This window comes from Fistularia commersonii, chromosome 1 (assembly GCF_037954325.1).
Source record: "Fistularia commersonii isolate RoL2024-O1a breed Wild chromosome 1, RoL_Fcom_v1.0, whole genome shotgun sequence".
Taxonomy (NCBI): domain Eukaryota; kingdom Metazoa; phylum Chordata; class Actinopteri; order Syngnathiformes; family Fistulariidae; genus Fistularia; species Fistularia commersonii.
Window position 1 is genome coordinate 5,469,657 of NC_141284.1, and position 21,553 is coordinate 5,491,209.

Here is a 21,553-nt window from a genome sequence, read left to right on the forward strand (position 1 = left end):
TCGGAAAGGTGTATGCGCGAGCACACGCACACATTTTCCTCTATAAGGTGTGGTTATTCAGACTACAACAATACAATTGTTATTACTGCGGGGGAGGGGGGGGGGGGACGTTTACAAAAAATTGCCCCGAGTGAGTGAGTGAATGGTTGTCCCTTAGTATCAAGGCCCTGCAATTGACTGGCAGCCAGTCCAGGTTGAACTTCCCTCCACCTTCTTCACAACACACACACACACACACACACACTCAGTGTCCAGACTTTTGGTTCATAGGCTTTATTGGCTCACACTTCTCAGAACAGCAGACGGCGCACTTTCCTCTTGTGGTTCTGTGTTAGAGAAGCCTCTCATACGTTGGCATTATGTAAAACAAACCCCAGGGTTTCCCCTGTTTGCTGGTTGTCGTAATCAAACTCTATTCTAAAGGGGATTATTCTGAGAGCAATTTAGATTGCAAAATTTGTTGCAAAACCCCAGTTTGCTATAGTAAGGAAGTTGAAAATAAAGGGAGGCAGGGAATGAACGGAAGGGGGAAAAAAAAGGAGACGGGTCTAGAGAAAAAAATGTAAGGAGACTATGAAGAAGGGAAGGGTGGAAGAGGAGGGAGGAGAGGAAAAGGGAGCTGCAGGGAGATGGAAAGCAGGAAGAATGAGGAAGATAAGAGAGGAGGAAGGAGCTCTGACAGAAACGGCTCTCATCCTCCTGTTATATCTGAGGGGTTGGGTAAGTTTACACTTCTGGAGAAACGAAACTGGTGTAATGTGTGGTGATGGACATGACAATAATAACATCGCTATCCCTGTTGTTGTTGTGTTTGAGACAATGGAGTTAGGTGTGGGATGGAGAGCGAGGAAACACCGACACCTTCCTGCTGTGAGATGAACGATAACGGAAAAGTGAGTCTCACCTGTGGAACGGTCGGAACCATCAGGATGTCACAGTTGTATTCGAACAAATGGCCTGCTGTTATTATACATTTATTGGCTTGATCTGCCACATGAACATGTGTCACTTCTGTGGTGGAGCATTCACCGTTGTGTTTTTCTTTGCACATTAAACATTATTTGACCTGCATTTTAAAATAAAAGCGTCTGAAAAGTTCTAGCTGTTTTCTATATGAGGGTAATAAAGCCCGAGAAAATGTATTGAAAAAGGATTAACTTAAAGTAATGTCTATTATCTATCAATTTCAAAGGAAATTCTTTTGCTGGAAAGCTCCAACATTAGATATATACACTCACCAGACACTTTATTAGGTACATCATGCTAGAAGCGGGTTGGACCCCCTTTTGCATTCAGAACTGCCTCAATTCTTCGTGGCATAGATTCAACAAGGTGCTGGAAGCATTCCTCAGAGAGTTTGGTCCATATTGACATGATGGCATCACACAGTTGGTGCAGATTTGTCGGCTGCACATCCATGATGCGAATCTCCCGTTCCACCACATCCCAAAGATGCTCTATTGGATTGAGATCTGGTGACTGCGGAGGCCATTTGAGTACAGTGAACTCATTGTCATGTTCAAGAAACCAGTCTGAGATGATTCCAGCTTTATGACATGGCGCATTATCCTGCTGAAAGTAGCCATCAGAAGTTGGGTGCGTTGTGGTCATAAAGGGATGGACATGGTCAGCAACAATACTCAGGTAGGCTGTGGCGTTGCAACGATGCTCAATTGGTGCCAAGAGGCCCAAAGAGTGCCGAGAAAATATTCCCCACACCATTGCACCACCACCACCAGCCTGAACCGTTGATACAAGGCAGGATGGATCCATGCTTTCATGTTGTTGACACCAAATTCTGACCCGACCATCCGAATGTCGCAGCAGAAATCGAGACTCATCAGACCAGGCAACGTTTTTCCAATCTTTCCAATTGACAGCTAGTGCCAACTTCTTTAGAATCCTGTTGGTACCCGATAGACAAATCAACTTCCCTCCACCTTCTTCACAACACACACACACACACACACACACACACACACACTATGTAGACTTTTGGTTCACAGGCTCTGGAATAGAACTTTATTAATTTCAAAGGAAATTCTTTTGCTGGAAAGCTCCAACATTAGATATAAATTCACTCACAAAGTTTATAAAGTCCTCTGAACAGCGGAGGACGCACTTTTGGAAACGAAACACTGGCAAGAAAAAAAACTCTCTTTTTTGTTGCATTTATTTCATGTATTAATTGTAGGTTATAAGTGATTAAATACAGTTATGTGAAAGTCAGTAAAGATAAAATTCAAAAGCAGTACTTAAGAACAACCCAATCATAGAATTATTCATCCTTTTCTTGTTCACTTGTTGTATGTTTGCGGTTACTTTTTCCAGTTGTTTTCTCTTCGCTGTCTCTTTGATCCTCACTCATATTTTACAAGCTGAGGGGGTTTGAATATTGGAGTTGAAATCAGGGATGAAACTGCAGTCCCTGCATGGGCTTCTGGGTGCAGACACTAGGGGGCCTGTGGCTGAGGCTCCTCGGGCTCCTCCAGGTTTTCCAGAAACTCCTGGATATCCTGCCATCCTGGGGTCCTCCTTTGTTCCATGAGAGACTTCAGGGTTGAAATGCTGCTCTTACGGTAGAAGGACTGGATGGGGATCTTTGCCGCCTCCTTATGGTACAGGATGGACTTCTCAGACTCCTTTGACCTGTTGAACAAGTACTTTGCGTACTGGTTGTAAACCGCTTGCAACTCAGCAGGCTCCAGCTTCTCCTTGATCAGCTCCTTGTAGATCTGATCGTTCTCGGCCCTGTCGGGAAATTTGGCGTAGAGGCTTGCTAGATTTTTTTTCTCGTCCAGACAGGAGTGGGGGTAAAGGGAAATGACCTCCTTGTGGAGGAGCACTGCTCTATCCACCTGTCTCGGAATGTGGCGATGCTTCTTCTCAAAAATGATGTCCAAGTAGTAACAATGGGCAGCGCATCTCTTCAGGTAGCGTTCATCTGGATGGTTTCTCAGAGCCTCCTCTGCCAGGTCGATGGCTTCATCCAGGAGCTTCAGTTTTTTGTAAATTTTCAGCAGGGGTTTCAAACCACCATAGCTGCTGACTGGGTTCTTCAGGACCCTGGCGGCCATCTGCTGGGCTTCATCCTTCACATCCTCCCTTTGTTCTTCCCGCAGCCTGATGTTTTCCACAGCCATGCGTGTGTTCTCTGGATCCAGCTCTAGAGCTCTTTTCAGTTTCTCCACGATGTCTGGGTTCAGCTGTCCATCAATATACTTTTTGTTTTTCAGTAAGAGCATTACCTGGCCGCTGAGGCACCCCGGCAGGTCGGGTTGCATCTCCAAAGCTCTCTCGAAGTATTCGATGGCCTGAAGTTGCTTTTCTGGACCAAACTTCATCAGGTTCCAAGCCTTTTCGGCACAGATCTCGGGATGAAGCTCACCCTCAGTTGGTGGAGGGTATCTGTCCAGCAGGGTGGCGACCATGGACAGGTACTCCTGACTCTCCTCTTCCTGACCCTGGTGGTGGTGCAGCCAGGCCAGGTTGCCATAGTTGACTATCAGCCAGGGGCCGTCCTCTGAGCCGCGCCCGGCCCGGCGGAAGCCCTCAGCAGCCTTCCTGAAGAATTCTTGGGCGTCGTCACGGTGACCTAGCTGGTAGTGGATGTACCCCTGCAGGTTTTTGATGTGACCCAGCCAGCTGTTCCCATCTTCAGTGCCAATATCCTCCAGGTATTCCAGGCGACATCGATAACTTTCAGGGGAGGAGTCCAGGTCCCAGGTGAAGTGGCACTCAAGGTCCTCCAGCTTGGGACTCGGGGTCGACGGGTTCTGGGTGGCACTGATGAGAAAAAAATCACAAGGCAGAAGGTGTCAATGACCACCGGGGCGGCACTGTGGGATCTAGGAGTTGGGAGGTTCCCCTTTCAGAAGAGGAGGACCAGGATGAGGAGGGTAGAACCAACAGCGTACTGAACAAACCAAAGAATCCAAATCCAAGCATGATCATGTACAGAAACCAGAGACCGCCCGAATTAATGTGGAGCCCTAGAGCAGATTTTATTTGGCACTACCTCCCATCCGCCATTTTACATAAACTTACAAAAGATATAGAATAGAACTTTATTAATCCAAAAGGATATTCTTTTGCCCCTCCCTGAGCTGCCACGTGGTGAAGGGGCTTGTGTATCCCAGTGATCCTTGCAGCTATGTTGTCGGGGGCTGAATGTCCCTGGAGGGTCAGCCAAGGCAAACAGTTCCCCAGTGAGGGACCAGAAAAAGCGCAACTCAGAAGACCCTCATGAAGAACAGCATAATTGGACCCCCGACTCAGTGCCTGCACGTTGGGGTTCAAGACTGCGGACAAGAGGGTGTGGCCTAAGGAAGGCAATACCCACAGAACACACACACACACACACACACACACACACACACACACACACACACACACACACACACACACACACACAGGAAAAGAAGTGTTTTCAATCCAAGGCAAGACAAGAAGGCAGGGAAGGAATTCGGGGAGGGGACAAAGAGGAGAGGGGTGTGCAGAAAAAAGGTAAGGAGGCAGGGAAGAAAGGAAAGATGGGAAAAAGGAAGGAAGGAGGGGGAACTGTACCGAGAAAGAAAGGCAAGAAGAGTGACAGAGGAGGATAAGTGAGAAGAAAGGAGCTGTGACAGTAACAGGTCTAACCTCATCCTCCTGCGGCTTCTGGTCATCTGCTAATCTGCGCACCTGTGACAATTTATATAGGAGTGAGAGAGGTGGAGGGTAAGTTTATGATTTGAGAGAAACAAAACCGAAACTCGGAATGATGTATGCATGCACACACGCACACATTTTCTTCTATAAGGTGTGGTTGTTCAGACTACAACAATAGAATTGTTATTACTGCGAGGGAGGGAAGATTTTACACAAAATTGCCCCGAATGCCCCGCCTCTGGCCCAATGACAGCTGGGATCGGCATCCGGATGAATTCTAGAAAAGGTTCCCCCACAGCTCTGAGTGCAGGATAAGCTGCAGACGCTGGATGAGTGGACGGTGTGTTGGAGTTACACTCGTCATGCATTAGCAATCAGCGCACAACACCCGACTCAATCAATAATGCAAAAATGTTTGATTGACATCTAGTGCCAACTTCTTTAGAATCATGTTGGTACCCGATAGACAAATCAACTTCCCTCCTCCTTCTTTACAACACACACACACACACACGCACACACACACACAATGTCCAGACTTTTGGTTCACAGGCTTTATTGGCTCACACTTCTCAGAACAGCAGACGGCGCACTTTCCTCTTGTGGTTCTGTGTTAGAGAAGCCTCTCATACGTTGGCATTATGAAATACAACTCCCAGGGTTTCCCCTGTTTGCTGGTTGTCGTAATCAAACTCTATTCTAAAGGGGATTATTCTGAGAGCAATTTATCCTTGACAAGCGTTTGTTACTTTGCAAAACCCCACTTTGCTATAGTAAGGAAGTCGAAAATAAAGGGAGGCAGGGAATGAACGGAAGGGGAAAAAAAAGGAGACGGGTCTAGAGAAAAAAATGTAAGGAGACAATGAAGATCGACAACTACCTCACAGGCCGGCCGCAGTACGTGAGGCTGGGGAACATCGCATCGGACACCATTGTGAGAAGCACGGGGGCGCCACAGGGGACGGTCCTGCCTCCCTTCCTGTTCACGCTCTACACCTCAGACTTCAGGTTCTCCTCGCAGTCCTGCCACCTGCAGAAATTCTCAGATGACTCTGCCATCGTGGGCTGCATCAACAGAGGCCAGGAGGAGGAGTACAGGAGCGTGGTGGACAGGTTTGTGGAGTGGTGTGGACTGAACCACCTCCAGCTCAATGTCACAAAGACAAAGGAGCTGGTGGTGGATTTCAGGAAACAGAGGACCCATCCGACCCCAGTCACCATCAGGGGTACAGAGGTGGACATTGTGGACAGTTATAAGTACCTGGGTGTCCACTTGGACAATAAACTGGACTGGACTATTAACACCAACGCCAGCTTCAAGAAGGGTCAGAGCCGCCTGTTCTTCCTCAGGAGGCTCGGATCTTTCAATGTCTGCAGGACCATGCTGCAGATGTTCTACCACTCGGTGGTGTCCAGCGTCATCTTCTACGCTGTTGTGTGCTGGGGCAGCAGGCTCAAGACAGCTGATGCTAACAGACTCAACAAGCTCATCAGGAGAGCTGAATCTGTCCTGGGCGTGCAGCTGGAGTCTGTGGTGCAGGTGTCAGAGAGGAGGAGGCTGAAGAAGCTCCTCAGCATTATGGACAACATCCATCACCCCCTGCATGCCACACTGACGTCCTGTCAGAGCTCTTTCAGCCGTAGACTGATACCACCGAGGAGCTCCACTGAACGCCACAGGAGGTCTTTCCTCCCTGAGGCGATCAGACTTTTTAATTCCTCTCCATTCAGCCGCCGGCAACCATAACAACCTATCTTTAACTTAAAAACAAACAAAAATGTGCAATATCTCATTTCTGTGCAATATTCAGAAACTGTGCAATATTTCATCTCATAACAGCTACACTGTGCAATATTTCATCTCATCTCATAACAGCTACACTATAATGTTCCCTTCTATCATACTATTGTGCACTCCTTACCTCACTTGTTACTAAGACACTTATAGTTTTATCACTGCTTACTAAGACACTTTATAGTTTCACTGAAACACTTTACAGTTTATAGTTTATTTTTATTTCTAATTCTGCCTTTCTTTTATTATTTATTACTGTTATATTTTCTGTAACTCTGGCACTGCAATTTCCTCCGGGATTAGTAAAGTTGTTCTTATTCTTATTATTATTCTTATTCTTATTCTTAAGAAGGGAAGGGTGGAAGAGGAGGGAGGAGAGGAAAAGGGAGCTGCAGGGAGATGGAAAGCAGGAAGAATGAGGAAAATAAGAGGAGGAAGGAGCTCTGACAGAAACGGCTCTCATCCTCCTGTTATATCTGAGGGGTTGGGTAAGTTTACACTTCTGGAGAAACGAAACTGGTGTAAGGTGTGGTGATGCAGATGACAATAATAACATCGCTATTACCCTGGCGGTCATCTCCTGGGCTTCATCCTTCGCATCCTCCCCTTGTTCTCCCCGCATCTTGATGCATTCCACAGCTATGCGTGGATTCAGGTCTACAGCTCTTCTCAGTTTCTCCACGATGTCTGGGTCCAGCAGGTCCATCACAATGCTTTTGCTTTTCAGTAACGGTACCATTGGTACTGACGACATACAGGGTACCAGTGGAAATTGGGCTACTGTGGGTCGAAGAATAAGAAGAAGAGGAGGAGTGCGTGTTCGCAATCAGAGAGAGAGGAGGGAAGGAAAGAGCCTGGGACCGAGAATAGGGACTTTGAATATCAGGACTATGACAGGAGAAGGTAGAGAGTTGGTCAACCTGATGCAGAGAAGGTGGGTGGATATACTGTGTGTCCAAGGGGTGAGGCTACAGGGAGGACGGGATGAAGCTCACCCTCAGTTGGCGGAGCGTATCTGTCCAGCAGGGCGGCGACCATGGACAGGTACTCCTGACTCTCCTGATGTGACCCAGCCAGCTGTTCCCCTCTTCAGTGCCGATATCCTCCAGGTCTTCCGGGCGCTGTCGATAACTTTCAGGGTAGGAGTCCAAGTCCCAGGTGAAGTGGCACTCAAGGTCCTCCAGCTTGGGACTCGGGGTCGACGGGTTCTGGGTGGCACTGATGAGAAAAAAATCACAAGGCAGAAGGTGTCAATGACCACCAGGGCGGCACTGTGGGATCTAGGAGTTGGGAGGTTCCCCTTTCAGAAGAGGAGGACCAGGATGAGGAGGGTAGAACCAACAGTGTACTGAACAAACCAAAGAATCCAAATCCAGGCATGATCATGTACAAAAACCAGAGTCCGCCCAAATTAATGTGGAGCCCTAGAGCAGATTTTATTTGGCACTACCTCCTATCTGCCATTTTACATACACTTACAAAAGATATAGAATAGAACTTTATCAATCCCGAAGGATATTTTTTTGCCCCTCCTTGAGCTGCCACGTGGTGAAGGGGCTTGTGTATCCCAGTGATCCTTGCAGCTATGTTGTCGGGGGCTTTATGTCCCTGGAGGGTCACCCAAGGCAAACAGTTCCCAAGTGAGGGACCAGAAAAAGCGCAACTCAGAAGACCCTCATGAAGAACAGCATAATAGGACCCCCGACTCAGTGCCTGCACATTGGGGTTCAAGACAAGAGAGTGTGGCTTAAGGAAGGCACACACACACACACACACACACACACACACACACACACACACGCAAACACACACACACACACACAGGAAAAGAAGTGTTTTCAATCCAAGGCAAGACATGAGTGCGGGAAGGCAGGGAAGGAAATCGGGAAGGGGACGAAGAGAAGAGGGGTCTGCAGAAAAAAAGGTAAGGAGGCAGGGAAGAAAGGAAAGATGGGAAAAAGGAAGGAAGGAGGGGGAACTGTACCGAGAAAGAAAGGCAAGAAGAGTGACAGAGGAGGATAAGTGAGAAGAAAGGAGCTGTGACAGAAACAGGTCTAACCTCATTCTCCTGAGGCTTCTGGTCATCTGCCAGTCCGCGCACCAGCGACAAATTATATAAAAGGAAGGGGGGCGGAGGGTAAGTTTATGATTTGAGAGAAACAAAACCGAAACTCGGAAAAGTGTATGCGCGAGCACATGCACACGTTTTCTTCTAAAAGGTGTGGTTGTTCAGACTACAACAATAAAATTGTTATTACTGCGGGGGAGGGGGGGGGGACGTTTACAAAAAATTGCCCCGAGTGAGTGAGTGAATGGTTGTCCCTTAGTATCAAGGCCCTGCAATTGACTGGCAGCCAGTCCAGGTTGAACTTCCCTCCACCTTCTTCACAACACACACACACACACACACACACACTCAGTGTCCAGACTTTTGGTTCATAGGCTTTATTGGCTCACACTTCTCAGAACAGCAGACGGCGCACTTTCCTCTTGTGGTTCTGTGTTAGAGAAGCCTCTCATACGTTGGCATTATGTAATACAACTCCCAGGGTTTCCCCTGTTTGCTGGTTGTCCTAATCAAACTCTATTCTAAAGGGGATTATTCTGAGAGCAATTTAGATTGCAAAATTTGTTGCAAAACCCCAGTTTGCTATAGTAAGGAAGTTGAAAATAAAGGGAGGCAGGGAATGAACGGAAGGGGGAAAAAAAAGGAGACGGGTCTAGAGAAAAAAATGTAAGGAGACAATGAAGAAGGGAAGGGTGGAAGAGGAGGGAGGAGAGGAAAAGGGAGCTGCAGGGAGATGGAAAGCAGGAAGAATGAGGAAGATAAGAGAGGAGGAAGTAGCTCTGACAGAAACGGCTCTCATCCTCCTGTTATATCTGAGGGGTTGGGTAAGTTTACACTTCTGGAGAAACGAAACTGGTGTAAGGTGTGGTGATGGACATGACAATAATAACATCGCTATCCCTGTTGTTGTTGTGTTTGAGACAATGGAGTTAGGTGTGGGATGGAGAGCGAGGAAACACCGACACCTTCCTGCTGTGAGATGAACGATAACGGAAAAGTGAATCTCACCTGTGGAACGGTCGGAACCATCAGGATGTCACAGTTGTATTCGAACAAATGGCCTGCTGTTATTATATATTTATTGGCTTGATCTGCCACATGAACATGTGTCACTTCTGTGGTGGAGCATTCACCGTTGTGTTTTTCTTTGCACATTAAACATTATTTGATCTGCATTTTAAAATAAAAGCGTTTTAAAAGTTCAAGCTGTTTTCTATATGAGGGTAATAAAGCCTGAGAAAATGTATTGAAAAAGGATTAACTTAAAGTAATGTCTATTATCTATCTATTAATGTATCTACTTGTTTTTTGCACATTATTTATTACTGAAACTAGTTTGGGGTAAATATGTGTTGGCGTTTGACATGCGTTTACAATCAGCACACACCACCTGAGTTGGATCAAAAATGCAAAAATGTTTGATTGACAGGAGTGCTGACTGCATGAGAATCATGTTGGTCCTCGATAGACCTATCAACTTCCTTCCACAACACACACACACACTATGGAGACTTTTGGTTCACAGGCTTTGGAATAGAACTTTATTAATTTCAAAGGAAACTCTTTTGCTGGAAAGCTCCAACATTAGATATATATATATTCACTCACAAAGTTTATTGGTATAAAGTCCAATGAACAGCGGAGGACGCACTTTTGCAAACGAAACACTGGCAAGAAAAAAAACTCTTTTTTGTTGCATTTATATCATGCATTAATTGTAGGTTATAAGTGATTAAATACAGTTATTTTAAAGTCAGTAAAGATAAAATTCAAAAGCAGTACTTAAGAACAACCCAATCATAGAATTATTCATCCTATTCTTGTTCACTTGTTGTATGTTTGCGGTTGCTATTTGCAGTTGTTTTCTCTTCGCTGTCTCTTTGATCCTCATTAATATTTTAAAAGCTGGGGGGGTTTGAATATTGGAGTTGAAATCAGGGATGAAACTGCAGTCCTTGCATGGGCTTCTGGGTGCAGACACTAGGGGGCCTGAGGCTCCTCGGGCTCCTCCAGGTTTTCCAGAAACTCCTGGATATCCTGCCATCCTGGGGTCCTCCCTCGTTCCACGAGCTTCCTCAGCGTGTAAATGCTGTTCTTACGGTGGAAGGACTGGATGGGGATCATTGCCGCCATCTGATGGTACCGGATGGACTCCTCAGACTTCTTTCGCCCGAAGTACAAGCACTTTGCATACTGGTTGTAAACCACTTGCAACTCAGCAGGCTCCATCTCCTCCTGGATCAGCTCCTGGAAGATCTGTTCAGCCCTGGGCATGTTGCCAGAATTGGCGTAGATGTTTGCCAGATTTGTTTTCTTGACCATACAGGAGTGGGGGTAAAGGGAAATGACCTCCTTGTGGAGGAGCACTGCTCTATCCACCTGGCTCGGGCTGAGGCGAGACTCCCTCCTGAAGACGATCCTCCAGTAGTAGCAAAGGGCAGCGCATCTCTTCAGGTAACGTTCATCTGGATGGTTTTCCAGAGCCTCCTCTGCCAGGTCGATGGCTTCATCCAGGAGCTCCAGGTTTCTGTAAACTCTCAGCAGGGGTTTCAAACCGCCGTAGCTGCTGACCGGGTTCTCCAAGACCCTGGCGGCCATCTCCTGGACTTCATCCTTCACATCCTCCCCTTGTTCTCCCCGCAGCCTGATGTATTCCACAGCCATGCGTGTGTTCTCTGGATCCAGCTGTACATCTCTTCTCAGTTTCTCCACGATGTCCGGGTTCAGCCGTCCATCAATATACTTTTTGTTTTTCAGTAACAGCATTACCTGGCTGCTGAGGCAGTCCGGCAGGTCGGGTTGCATCTCCAAAGCTCTCTCGAAGTATTCGATGGCTTGAAGTTGTTTTTCCGGACCAAACTCCATCAGGTTCCAAGCCTTTTCGGCACAGATCTCGGGATGAAGCTCACCCTCAGTTGGTGGAGGGTATCTGTCCAGCAGGGCGGCGACCATGGACAGGTACTCCTGACTCTCCTCTTCCTGACCCTGGTGGTGGTGCAGCCAGGCCAGGTTGCCATAGTTGACTATCAGCCAGGGGCCGTCCTCTGAGCCGCGCCCGGCCTGGCGGAAGCCCTCGGCAGCCTTGCTAAAGAATTCGTGGGCGTCGTCACGGTGACCTAGCTGGTAGTGGATGTACCCCTGCAGGTTTTTGATGTGACCCAGCCAGCTGTTCCCCTCTTCAGTGCCAATATCCTCCAGGTTTTCCAGGCGACGTCGATAATTTGCAGGATAGGAATCCAGGTCCCAGGTGAAGTGGCACTCAAGGTCCTCCAGCTTGGGACTCGGGGTCAACGGGTTCTGGGTGGGACTGATGAGAAAAAAATCACAAGGCAGAAGGTGTCAATGACCACCAGGGCGGCACTGTGGGATCTAGGAGTTGGGAGGTTCCCCTTTCAGAAAAGGAGGACCAGGATGAGGAAGGTAGAACCAACAGCATACTGAACAAACCAAAGAATCCAAAGCCAAGCATGATCATGTACAGAAACACAGCCCGCTGAATTAATGTGGAGCCCTGGAGCAGATTTTACTTGGCACTACCTCCCACCTGCCATTTTACGTACACTTACAAAAGATATAGAATAGAAATTTATTAATCCCGAAGGATTTTCTTTTGCCCCATCTTGAGCTGCCATGTGGTGAAGGGGCTTGTGCATCCCAGTGATCCTTGCAGCTATGTTGTCGGGGGCTTTATGTCCCTGGAGGGTCACCCAAGGCAAACAGTTCCCCAGTGAGGGACCAGAAAAAGCGAGACTCAGAAGACCCTCATGAAGAACTGGACTAATTGGACCCACGACTCAGTACCTGCACATTGGGGTTCAAGACTGCAGACAAGAGGGTGTGGCCTAAGGAAGGCAATACCCACAGAACACACACACACACACACACACACACACACACACAGGAAAAGTGTTTCCAATCCAAGGCAAGACAAGAAGACAGGGAAGGAATTCGGGAAGGGGACATAGAGGAGAGGGGTGTGAAGAAAAAAAGGTAAGGAGGCAGGGAAGAAAGGAAAGATGGAAAAAAGGAAGGAAGGAGGGGGAAGGGGAACTGTACCGCGAAAGAAAGACAAGAAGAGTGACAGGGGAGGATAAGTGAGGAGGAAGGAGCTGTGACAGAAACAGGTCTAACCTCATTCTCCTGCGGCTTCTGGTCATCTGCCAATCCGCGCACCCACGACAATTTATATAAGAGGGAGGGAGGCAGAGGGTAATTTTATATTTTGATAGAAACAAAACCGAAACTCGGAAAGGTGTATGCGCAAGCACACGCACACATTTTCTTCTATGAGGTGTGGTTGTTCAGACTACAACAATAAAATTTTTATTACTGCGGGGGAGGACGTTTACAAAAAATTGCCCCGAGTGAGTGAGTGAATGGTTGTCCCTCAGTATACATGGTCCTGCGATTGAGTGGCAGCCAGTCCAGGTTGCACCCCACCTCCGGCCCAATGACAGCTGGGATCGGCATCCGGATGAATTCTAGAAAAGGTTCCCCCACAGCTCTGAGTGCAGGATAAGCTGCAGACGCTGGATGAGTGGACGGTGTGTTGGAGTTACACTCGTCATGCATTAGCAATCAGCGCACAACACCCGACTCAATCAATAGTGCAAAAATGTTTGATTGACAGCTAGTGCCAACTTCTTTAGAATCCTGTTGGTACCCGATAGACAAATCAACTTCCCTCCTCCTTCTTCACAACACACACACACACACACACACACACACTATGGAGACTTTTGGTTCACAGGCTCTGGAATAGAACTTTATTAATTTCAAAGGAAATTCTTTTGCTGGAAAGCTCCAACATTAGATATATATATATTCACTCACAAAGTTTATTGGTATAAAGTCCTATGAACAGCGGAGGACGCACTTTTGCAAACGAAACACTGGCAAGAAAAAAAACTCTTTTTTGTTGCATTTATATCATGCATTAATTGTAGGTTATAAGTGATTAAATACAGTTATTTTAAAGTCAGTAAAGATAAAATTCAAAAGCAGTACTTAAGAACAACCCAATCATAGAATTATTCATCCTTTTCTTGTTCACTTGTTGTATGTTTGCGGTTACTTTTTCCAGTTGTTTTCTCTTCACTGTCTCTTTGATCCTCACTCATATTTTATAAGCTGAGGGGGTTTGAATATTGGAGTTGAAATCGGGGATGAAACTGCAGTCCCTGCATGGGCTTCTGGGTGCAGACACTAGGGGGCCTGTGGCTGAGGCTCCTCGGGCTCCTCCAGGTTTTCCAGAAACTCCTGGATATCCTGCCATCCTGGGGTCCTTTGGTCCATGAGAGATTTCAGGGTTGAAATGCTGCTCTTACGGTAGAAGGACTGGATGGGGATCTTTGCCGCCTCCTTATGGTACATGATGGACTTCTCAGACTCCTTTGACCTGTTGAACAAGTACTTTGCGTACTGGTTGTAAACCGCTTGCAACTCAGCAGGCTCCAGCTTCTCCTTGATCAGCTCCTTGTAGATCTTATCGTTCTCGGCCCTGTCGGGAAATTTGGCGTAGAGGCTTGCTAGATTTTTTTTCTCGTCCAGACAGGAGTGGGGGTAAAGGGAAATGACCTCCTTGTGGAGGAGCACTGCTCTATCCACCTGTCTCGGAATGCGGCGATGCTTCTTCTCAAAAATGATGTCCAAGTAGTAACAAAGGGCAGCGCATCTCTTCAGGTAGCGTTCATCTGGATGGTTTCTCAGAGCCTCCTCTGCCAGGTCGATGGCTTCATCCAGGAGCTTCAGGTTTCTGACAACTGTTTGTTGTCAAGGATAGATTGCAAAATTTGTTGCAAAACCCCACTTTGCTATAGTAAGGAAGTTGAAAATAAAGGGAGGCAGGGAATGAACGGAAGGGGGAAAAAAAAGGAGACGGGTCTAGAGAAAAAAATGTAAGGAGACAATGAAGAAGGGAAGGGTGGAAGAGGAGGGAGGAGAGGAAAAGGGAGCTGCAGGGAGATGGAAAGCAGGAAGAATGAGGAAGATAAGAGAGGAGGAAGGAGCTCTGACAGAAATGGCTCTCATTCTCCTGTTATATCTGAGGGGTTGGGTAAGTTTACACTTCTGGAGAAATGAAACTGGTGTAAGGTGTGGGGATGGACATGACAATAATAACATCGCTATCCCTGTTGTTGTTGTGTTTGAGACAATGGAGTTAGGTGTGGGATGGAGAGCGAGGAAACACCGACACCTTCCTGCTGTGAGATGAACGATAACGGAAAAGTGAATCTCACCTGTGGAACGGTCGGAACCATCAGGATGTCACAGTTGTATTCGAACAAATGGCCTGCTGTTATTATATATTTATTGGCTTGATCTGCCACATGAACATGTGTCACTTCTGTGGTGGAGCATTCACCGTTGTGTTTTTCTTTGCACATTAAACATTATTTGATCTGCATTTTAAAATAAAAGCGTTTTAAAAGTTCAAGCTGTTTTCTATATGAGGGTAATAAAGCCTGAGAAAATGTATTGAAAAAGGATTAACTTAAAGTAATGTGTATTATCTATCTATTAATGTATCTACTTGTTTTTTGCACATTATTTATTACTGAAACTAGTTTGGGGTAAATATGTGTTGGCGTTTGACATGCGTTTGCAATCAGCACACACCACCTGAGTTGGATCAAAAATACAAAAATGTTTGATTGACAGGAGTGCTGACTGCATGAGAATCATGTTGGTCCTCGACAGACCTATCGACTTCCTTCCACAACACACACACACACTATGGAGACTTTTGGTTCACAGGCTTTGGAATAGAACTTTATTAATTTCAAAGGAAATTCTTTTGCTGGAAAGCTCCAACATTAGATATATATATATTCACTCACAAAGTTTATTGGTATAAAGTCCTATGAACAGCGGAGGACGCACTTTTGCAAACGAAACACTGGCAAGAAAAAAAACTCTTTTTTGTTGCATTTATATCATGCATTAATTGTAGGTTATAAGTGATTAAATACAGTTATTTTAAAGTCAGTAAAGATAAAATTCAAAAGCAGTACTTAAGAACAACCCAATCATAGAATTATTCATCCTATTCTTGTTCACTTGTTGTATGTTTGCGGTTGCTATTTGCAGTTGTTTTCTCTTCGCTGTCTCTTTGATCCTCATTAATATTTTAAAAGCTGGGGGGGTTTGAATATTAGAGTTGAAATCAGGGATGAAACTGCAGTCCCTGCATGGGCTTCTGGGTGCAGACACTAGGGGGCCTGTGGCTGAGGCTCCTCGGGCTCCTCCAGGTTTTCCAGAAACTCCTGGATATCCTGCCATCCTGGGGTCCTCCCTCGTTCCACGAGCTTCCTCAGCGTGTAAATGCTGTTCTTACGGTAGAAGGACTGGATGGGGATCATTGCTGCCATCTGATGGTACCGGATGGACTCCTCAGACTTCTTTCGCCCGAAGTACAAGCACTTTCCATACTGGTTGTAAACCACTTGCAACTCAGCAGGCTCCATCTCCTCCTGGAGCAGCTCCTGGAAGATCTGTTCAGCCCTGGGCATGTTGCCAGAATTGGCGTAGATGTTTGCCAGATTTGTTTTCTTGACCATACAGGAGTGGGGGTAAAGGGAAATGACCTCCTTGTGGAGGAGCACTGCTCTATCCACCTGGCTCGGGCTGAGGCGAGACTCCCTCCTGAAGACGATCCTCCAGTAGTAGCAAAGGGCAGCGCATCTCTTCAGGTAGCGTTCATCTGGATGGTTTCTCAGAGCCTCCTCTGCCAGGTCGATGGCTTCATCCAGGAGCTCCAGGTTTCTGTAAACTCTCAGCAGGGGTTTCAAACCGCCGTAGCTGCTGACCGGGTTCTCCAAGACCCTGGCGGCCATCTCCTGGGCTTCATCCTTCACATCCTCCCCTTGTTCTCCCCGCAGCCTGATGTATTCCACAGCCATGCGTGTGTTCTCTGGATCCAGCTGTACAACTCTTCTCAGTTTCTCCACGATGTCCGGGTTCAGCCGTCCATCAATATACTTTTTGTTTTTCAGTAACAGCATTACCTGGCTGCTGAGGCAGTCCGGCAGGTCGGGTTGCATCTCCAAAGCTCTCTCGAAGTATTCGATGGCCTGAAGTTGTTTTTCCGGACCAAACTCCATCAGGTTCCAAGCCTTTTCGGCACAGATCTCGGGATGAAGCTCACCCTCAGTTGGCGGAGGGTATCTGTCCAGCAGGGTGGCGACCATGGACAGGTACTCCTGACTCTCCTCTTCTTGACCCTGGTGGTGGTGCAGCCAGGCCAGGTTGCCATAGTTGACTATCAGCCAGGGGCCGTCCTCTGAGCCGCGCCCGGCCTGGCGGAAGCCCTCAGCAGCCTTGCTAAAGAATTCGTGGGCGTCGTCACGGTGACCTAGCTGGTAGTGGATGTACCCCTGCAGGTTTTTGATGTGACCCAGCCAGCTGTTCCCCTCTTCAGTGCCGATATCCTCCAGGTTTTCCAGGCGACGTCGATAATTTGCAGGATAGGAATCCAGGTCCCAGGTGAAGTGGCACTCAAGGTCCTCCAGCTTGGGACTCGGGGTCAACGGGTTCTGGGTGGCACTGATGAGAAAAAAATCACAAGGCAGAAGGTGTCAATGACCACCAGGGCGGCACTGTGGGATCTAGGAGTTGGGAGGTTGCCCTTTCAGAAGAGGAGGACCAGGCTGAGGAAGATAGAACCAACAGCGTACTGAACAAACCAAAGAATCCAAAGCCAAGCATGATCATGTACAGAAACACAGCCCGCTGAATTAATGTGGAGCCCTGGAGCAGATTTTATTTGGCACTACCTCCCACCTGCCATTTTACGTACACTTACAAAAGATATAGAATAGAAATTTATTAATCCCGAAGGATTTTCTTTTGCCCCATCTTGAGCTGCCATGTGGTGAAGGGGCTTGTGCATCCCAGTGATCCTTGCAGCTATGTTGTCGGGAGCTTTATGTCCCTGGAGGGTCACCCAAGGCAAACAGTTCCCCAGTGAGGGACCAGAAAAAGCGTGACTCAGAAGACCCTCATGAAGAACTGGACTAATTGGACCCACGACTCAGTACCTGCACATTGGGGTTCAAGACTGCAGACAAGAGGGTGTGGCCTAAGGAAGGCAATACCCACAGAACACACACACACACACACACACACACACACACACACACACACACACACACACACACACACAGGAAAAGTGTTTCCAATCCAAGGCAAGACAAGAAGACAGGGAAGGAATTCGGGAAGGGGACATAGAGGAGAGGGGTGTGAAGAAAAAAAGGTAAGGAGGCAGGGAAGAAAGGAAAGATGGAAAAAAGGAAGGAAGGAGGGGGAAGGGGAACTGTACCGCGAAAGAAAGACAAGAAGAGTGACAGGGGAGGATAAGTGAGGAGGAAGGAGCTGTGACAGAAACAGGTCTAACCTCATTCTCCTGCGGCTTCTGGTCATCTGCCAATCCGCGCACCCGCGACAATTTATATAAGAGGGAGAGAGGCAGAGGGTAATTTTATATTTTGATAGAAACAAAACCGAAACTCGGAATGGTGTATGCGCGAGCACACGCACACATTTTCCTCTATAAGGTGTGGTCATTCAGACTACAACAATTAAATTGTAATTACTGCGGGGTGGGGGGGGGGGGGGGGTATGAGTGAGTAAATGGTTGTCCCTCAGTATACATGGCCCTGCGATTGACTGGCAGCCAGTCCAGGTTGCACCCCACCTCCGGCCCAATGACAGCTGGGATCGGCATCCGGATGAATTCTAGAAAAAGTTCCCCCACAGCTCTGAGTGCAGGATAAGCTGCAGACGCTGGATGAGTGGACGGTGTGTTGGAGTTACACTCGTCATGCATTAGCAATCAGCGCACAACACCCGACTCAATCAATAGTGCAAAAATGTTTGATTGACAGCTAGTGCCAACTTCTTTAGAATCCTGTTGGTACCCGATAGACAAATCAACTTCCCTCCTCCTTCTTCACAACACACACACACACACACACACACACACACACACACACACACACACACACACACACACACACACACACACTATGTAGACTTTTGGTTCACAGGCTTTGGAATAGAACTTTATTAATTTCAAAGGAAATTCTTTTGCTGGAAAGCTCCAACATTAGATATATATTCACTCACAAAGTTTATAAAGTCCTATGAACAGCGGAGGACGCACTTTTGCAAACGAAACACTGGCAAGAAAAAAAACTCTTTTTTTGTTGCATTTATATCATGTATTAATTGTAGGTTATAAGTGATTAAATACAGTTATGTTAAAGTCAGTAAAGATAAAATTCAAAAGCAGTACTTAAGAACAACCAAATCATAGAATTATTCATCCTATTCTTGTTCACTTGTTGTATGTTTGCGGTTGCTATTCCCAGTTGTTTTCTCTTCGCTGTCTCTTTGATCCTCACTAATATTTTAAAAGCTGGGGGGGTTTGAATATTGGAGTTGAAATCAGGGATGAAACTGCAGTCCCTGCATGGGCTTCTGGGTGCAGACACTAGGGGGCCTGTGGCTGAGGCTCCTCGGGCTCCTCCAGGTTTTCAAGAAACTCCTGGATATCCTGCCATCCTGGGGTCCTCCCTCGTTCCACGAGCTTCTTCAAGATTGAAATGCTGCTCTTACGGTAGAAGGACTGGATGGGGATCTTTGCCGCCATCTGATGGTACCGGATGGACTCCTCAGACTTCTTTCTCCCGTAGTACAAGTACTTTGCATACTGGTTGTAAACCACTTGCAACTCAGCAGGCTCCATCTCCTCCTGGATCAGCTCCTGGTAGATCTGTTCAGCCCTGGGCATGTTGCCAGAATTGCCGTAGATGTTTGCCAGATTTATTTTCTTGACCATACAGGAGTGGGGGTAAAGGGAAATGACCTCCTTGTGGAGGAGCACTGCTCTATCCACCTTGCTCGGGCTGAGGCGAGACTCCCTCCTGAAGACGATCCTCCAGTAGTAGCAAAGGGCAGCGCATCTCTTCAGGTAGCGTTCATCTGGATGGTTTCTCAGAGCCTCCTCTGCCAGGTCGATGGCTTCATCCAGGAGCTCCAGGCGTCTGTAAACTCTCAGCAGGGGTTTCAAACCGCCGCAGCTGCTGACCGGGTTCTCCAAGACCCTGGCGGCCATCTCCTGGGCTTCATCCTTCACATCCTCCCCTTGTTCTCCCCGCAGCCTGATGTATTCCACAGCCATGCGTGTGTTCTCTGGATCCAGCTCTACAACTCTTCTCAGTTTCTCCACAATATCTGGGTTCAGCCGTCCATCAATATACTTTTTGTTTTTCAGTAACACCATTACCTGGCTGCTGAGGCAGTCCGGCAGGTCGGGTTGCATCTCCAAAGCTCTCTCGAAGTATTCGATGGCCTGAAGTGCCTTTTCCGGACCAAACTCCATCAGGTTCCAAGCCTTTTCGGCACAGATCTCGGGATGAAGCTCACCCTCAGTTGGCGGAGGGTATCTGTCCAGCAGGGTGGCGACCATGGACAGGTACTCCTGACTCTCCTCTTCCTGACCCTGGTGGTGGTGCAGCCAGGCCAGGTTGCCATAGTTGACTATCAGCCAGGGGCCGTCCTCTTGGCCGCGCCCAGCCCGGCGGAAGCCCTCGGCAGCCTCGCTGAAGAATTGGTGGGCATCGTCATGGTGACCTAGCTGGTAGTGGATGTACCCCTGCAGGTTTTTGATGTGACCCAGCCAGCTGTTCCCCTCTTCAGTGCCGATATCCTTCAGGTATTCCAGGCGACGTCGATAATTTGCAGGGTAGGAATCCAGGTCCCAGGTGAAGTGGCACTCAAGGTCCTCCAGCTTGGGACTCGGGGTCGACGGGTTCTGGGTGGCACTGATGAGAAAAAAAGAAAAATCACAAGGTGTCAATGACCGCCAGGCTAATGCTGTGGGATCCTGGATTTGGGAGGTTCCCCTTTCAGAAGAGGCGGAGGGGGAGGAGGACATGTGGTTCTGCGCCCCATCTGCCATTTAACACACACTTCCATCGATTTTAATAGTTTTTGCCATTGTTTTTAATTTGGCCATTGTTTTACATTTGAATCTATGGGAGATATTACATTTTAAGAGGTAATAGTAATAACTAATTATTATCTCAATCAGAATCTCTTTAATTTCTAAATGTACACAGAAGTGTGACACAGTATGAGAGCGCCATAAAATATAATTTAATATCATTTTATTGAAGTTGAATTTTCTCTACTTCTCAGCACTCCCTAGAGGCCACAACACATTTAGCATTTGCCCATGTGACCTAATGGGCCGACCAGCTCTGCAGGGAATGTGCACAGAACACACATCCACACACACACACACACACACGGGAAAATAAAGAAACATTGGAAGCAAGGAAAAAGGGAAGGATGGAAAAGAGAAATGGGAAATACAGAGAGAAGTAAAGGAGAGGATGGAGGACCTGTGACAGAAACAGCTCTCACCTCATCTTCCTGCTGCGTCTGGTTATCTTGCCCTCTGCACATTGGTAACCCCTTATATCTGAGAGGGAGGGAGGCGGGGGGAGTTTATATTTCTCGAGAAAAGGAACTACAAAACCTGGAAAGTGCATGTGAATGTGCACACGATGGCTTTCAACAAGTCGTGGTTAAGCAGATGTTAATAATAACATTGTTATTATTGTTGTTGTGTTTGAGACAACAGGGATTGGATGTGGGATGGGGAGAAGGCCCAGTGAGAGCCCAGGCAGTGAAACACTGACACCCTCCTGCTGTGAGGAGAAAGATAACACAAAGTTGAGTCTTACCTGTGGAACGGTTGGAACCAGCTGTATTTTAACAGAAGTTAACACAAGTTTAGTGGCTTGATCTGCAGGAAGAAATTTATTGGTCACAGCAGCACAACAATAACAATAAATATGAATAGATATAAAAATAGGAGAGAAAATTAAAAGGACAAAGAAAATAAGGATAAAAATAGATAACAGAATGAGGGGCAGGGTTTAGGCCAGGGGTATTAAGATCCGAGGAAGTTGACTGTCAGTTTTGTGTTGATGTTCAAGGAATAAAGCTAGAACTCACCTTCACCTCCACGA

At 47.1% G+C, this 21,553-nt stretch overlaps 4 protein-coding genes across 8 annotated transcripts; all 4 read right to left on the reverse strand.

Annotated features, from left to right (window-relative positions):
* Positions 1 to 1,996: 1,996 nt before the first annotated feature.
* On the reverse strand, positions 1,997 to 7,644 carry LOC147237227 (antiviral innate immune response effector IFIT1-like). Of its 5 annotated transcripts, none has more exons than XR_015106060.1 (3): positions 7,441 to 7,478; positions 7,011 to 7,225; positions 3,671 to 3,786 (listed from the first exon to the last, which is right to left on the reverse strand). XR_015106060.1 is itself a non-coding variant. In XM_086145398.1 (2 exons), the coding sequence occupies exons 1-2, from the start codon at positions 4,665 to 4,667 to the stop codon at positions 2,454 to 2,456; spliced, it is 1,359 nt and encodes a 452-aa protein (XP_086001524.1). In that variant the 5' UTR covers positions 4,668 to 4,686; the 3' UTR covers positions 1,997 to 2,453. The 5 variants fall into 5 exon arrangements, 1 of the variants encoding a protein (XP_086001524.1); XR_015106051.1 differs by lacking the exon at positions 3,671 to 3,786 and adding an exon at positions 5,535 to 5,680; XM_086145398.1 differs by lacking the exons at positions 7,011 to 7,225; positions 7,441 to 7,478 and adding an exon at positions 4,642 to 4,686 and having other exon boundaries at positions 1,997 to 3,786.
* Positions 7,645 to 10,138: 2,494 nt separating this feature from the next.
* Positions 10,139 to 12,654, reverse strand: LOC147237228 (antiviral innate immune response effector IFIT1-like). The gene is made up of 2 exons (XM_086145696.1): positions 12,645 to 12,654; positions 10,139 to 11,820 (listed from the first exon to the last, which is right to left on the reverse strand). Exons 1-2 carry the CDS (start codon positions 12,647 to 12,649, stop codon positions 10,494 to 10,496), a joined length of 1,332 nt encoding a protein of 443 aa, XP_086001822.1. The 5' UTR covers positions 12,650 to 12,654; the 3' UTR covers positions 10,139 to 10,493.
* Positions 12,655 to 15,273: 2,619 nt separating this feature from the next.
* LOC147237229 (antiviral innate immune response effector IFIT1-like) lies at positions 15,274 to 17,559 on the reverse strand. The gene is made up of 2 exons (XM_086166773.1): positions 17,552 to 17,559; positions 15,274 to 17,057 (listed from the first exon to the last, which is right to left on the reverse strand). The coding sequence occupies exons 1-2, from the start codon at positions 17,557 to 17,559 to the stop codon at positions 15,725 to 15,727; spliced, it is 1,341 nt and encodes a 446-aa protein (XP_086022899.1). The 3' UTR covers positions 15,274 to 15,724.
* Positions 17,560 to 18,874: 1,315 nt separating this feature from the next.
* Positions 18,875 to 21,000, reverse strand: LOC147237230 (antiviral innate immune response effector IFIT1-like). The gene is made up of 2 exons (XM_086145747.1): positions 20,943 to 21,000; positions 18,875 to 20,338 (listed from the first exon to the last, which is right to left on the reverse strand). Exons 1-2 carry the CDS (start codon positions 20,945 to 20,947, stop codon positions 19,006 to 19,008), a joined length of 1,338 nt encoding a protein of 445 aa, XP_086001873.1. The 5' UTR covers positions 20,948 to 21,000; the 3' UTR covers positions 18,875 to 19,005.
* Between the last annotated feature and the right edge of the window lie 553 nt (positions 21,001 to 21,553).

Bases quoted from the DNA above. Each gene is read 5' to 3' on its own strand.
- LOC147237227 (XM_086145398.1), bottom strand. From the start codon at position 4,667: ATGACCAGAAGCCGCAGGAGGATGAG. The intron at 3,787-4,641 runs GTTAGACCTGTT...TTTTCTCATCAG, and splicing joins AGAAGCCGCAGGAGGATGAG to TGCCACCCAGAACCCGTCGA.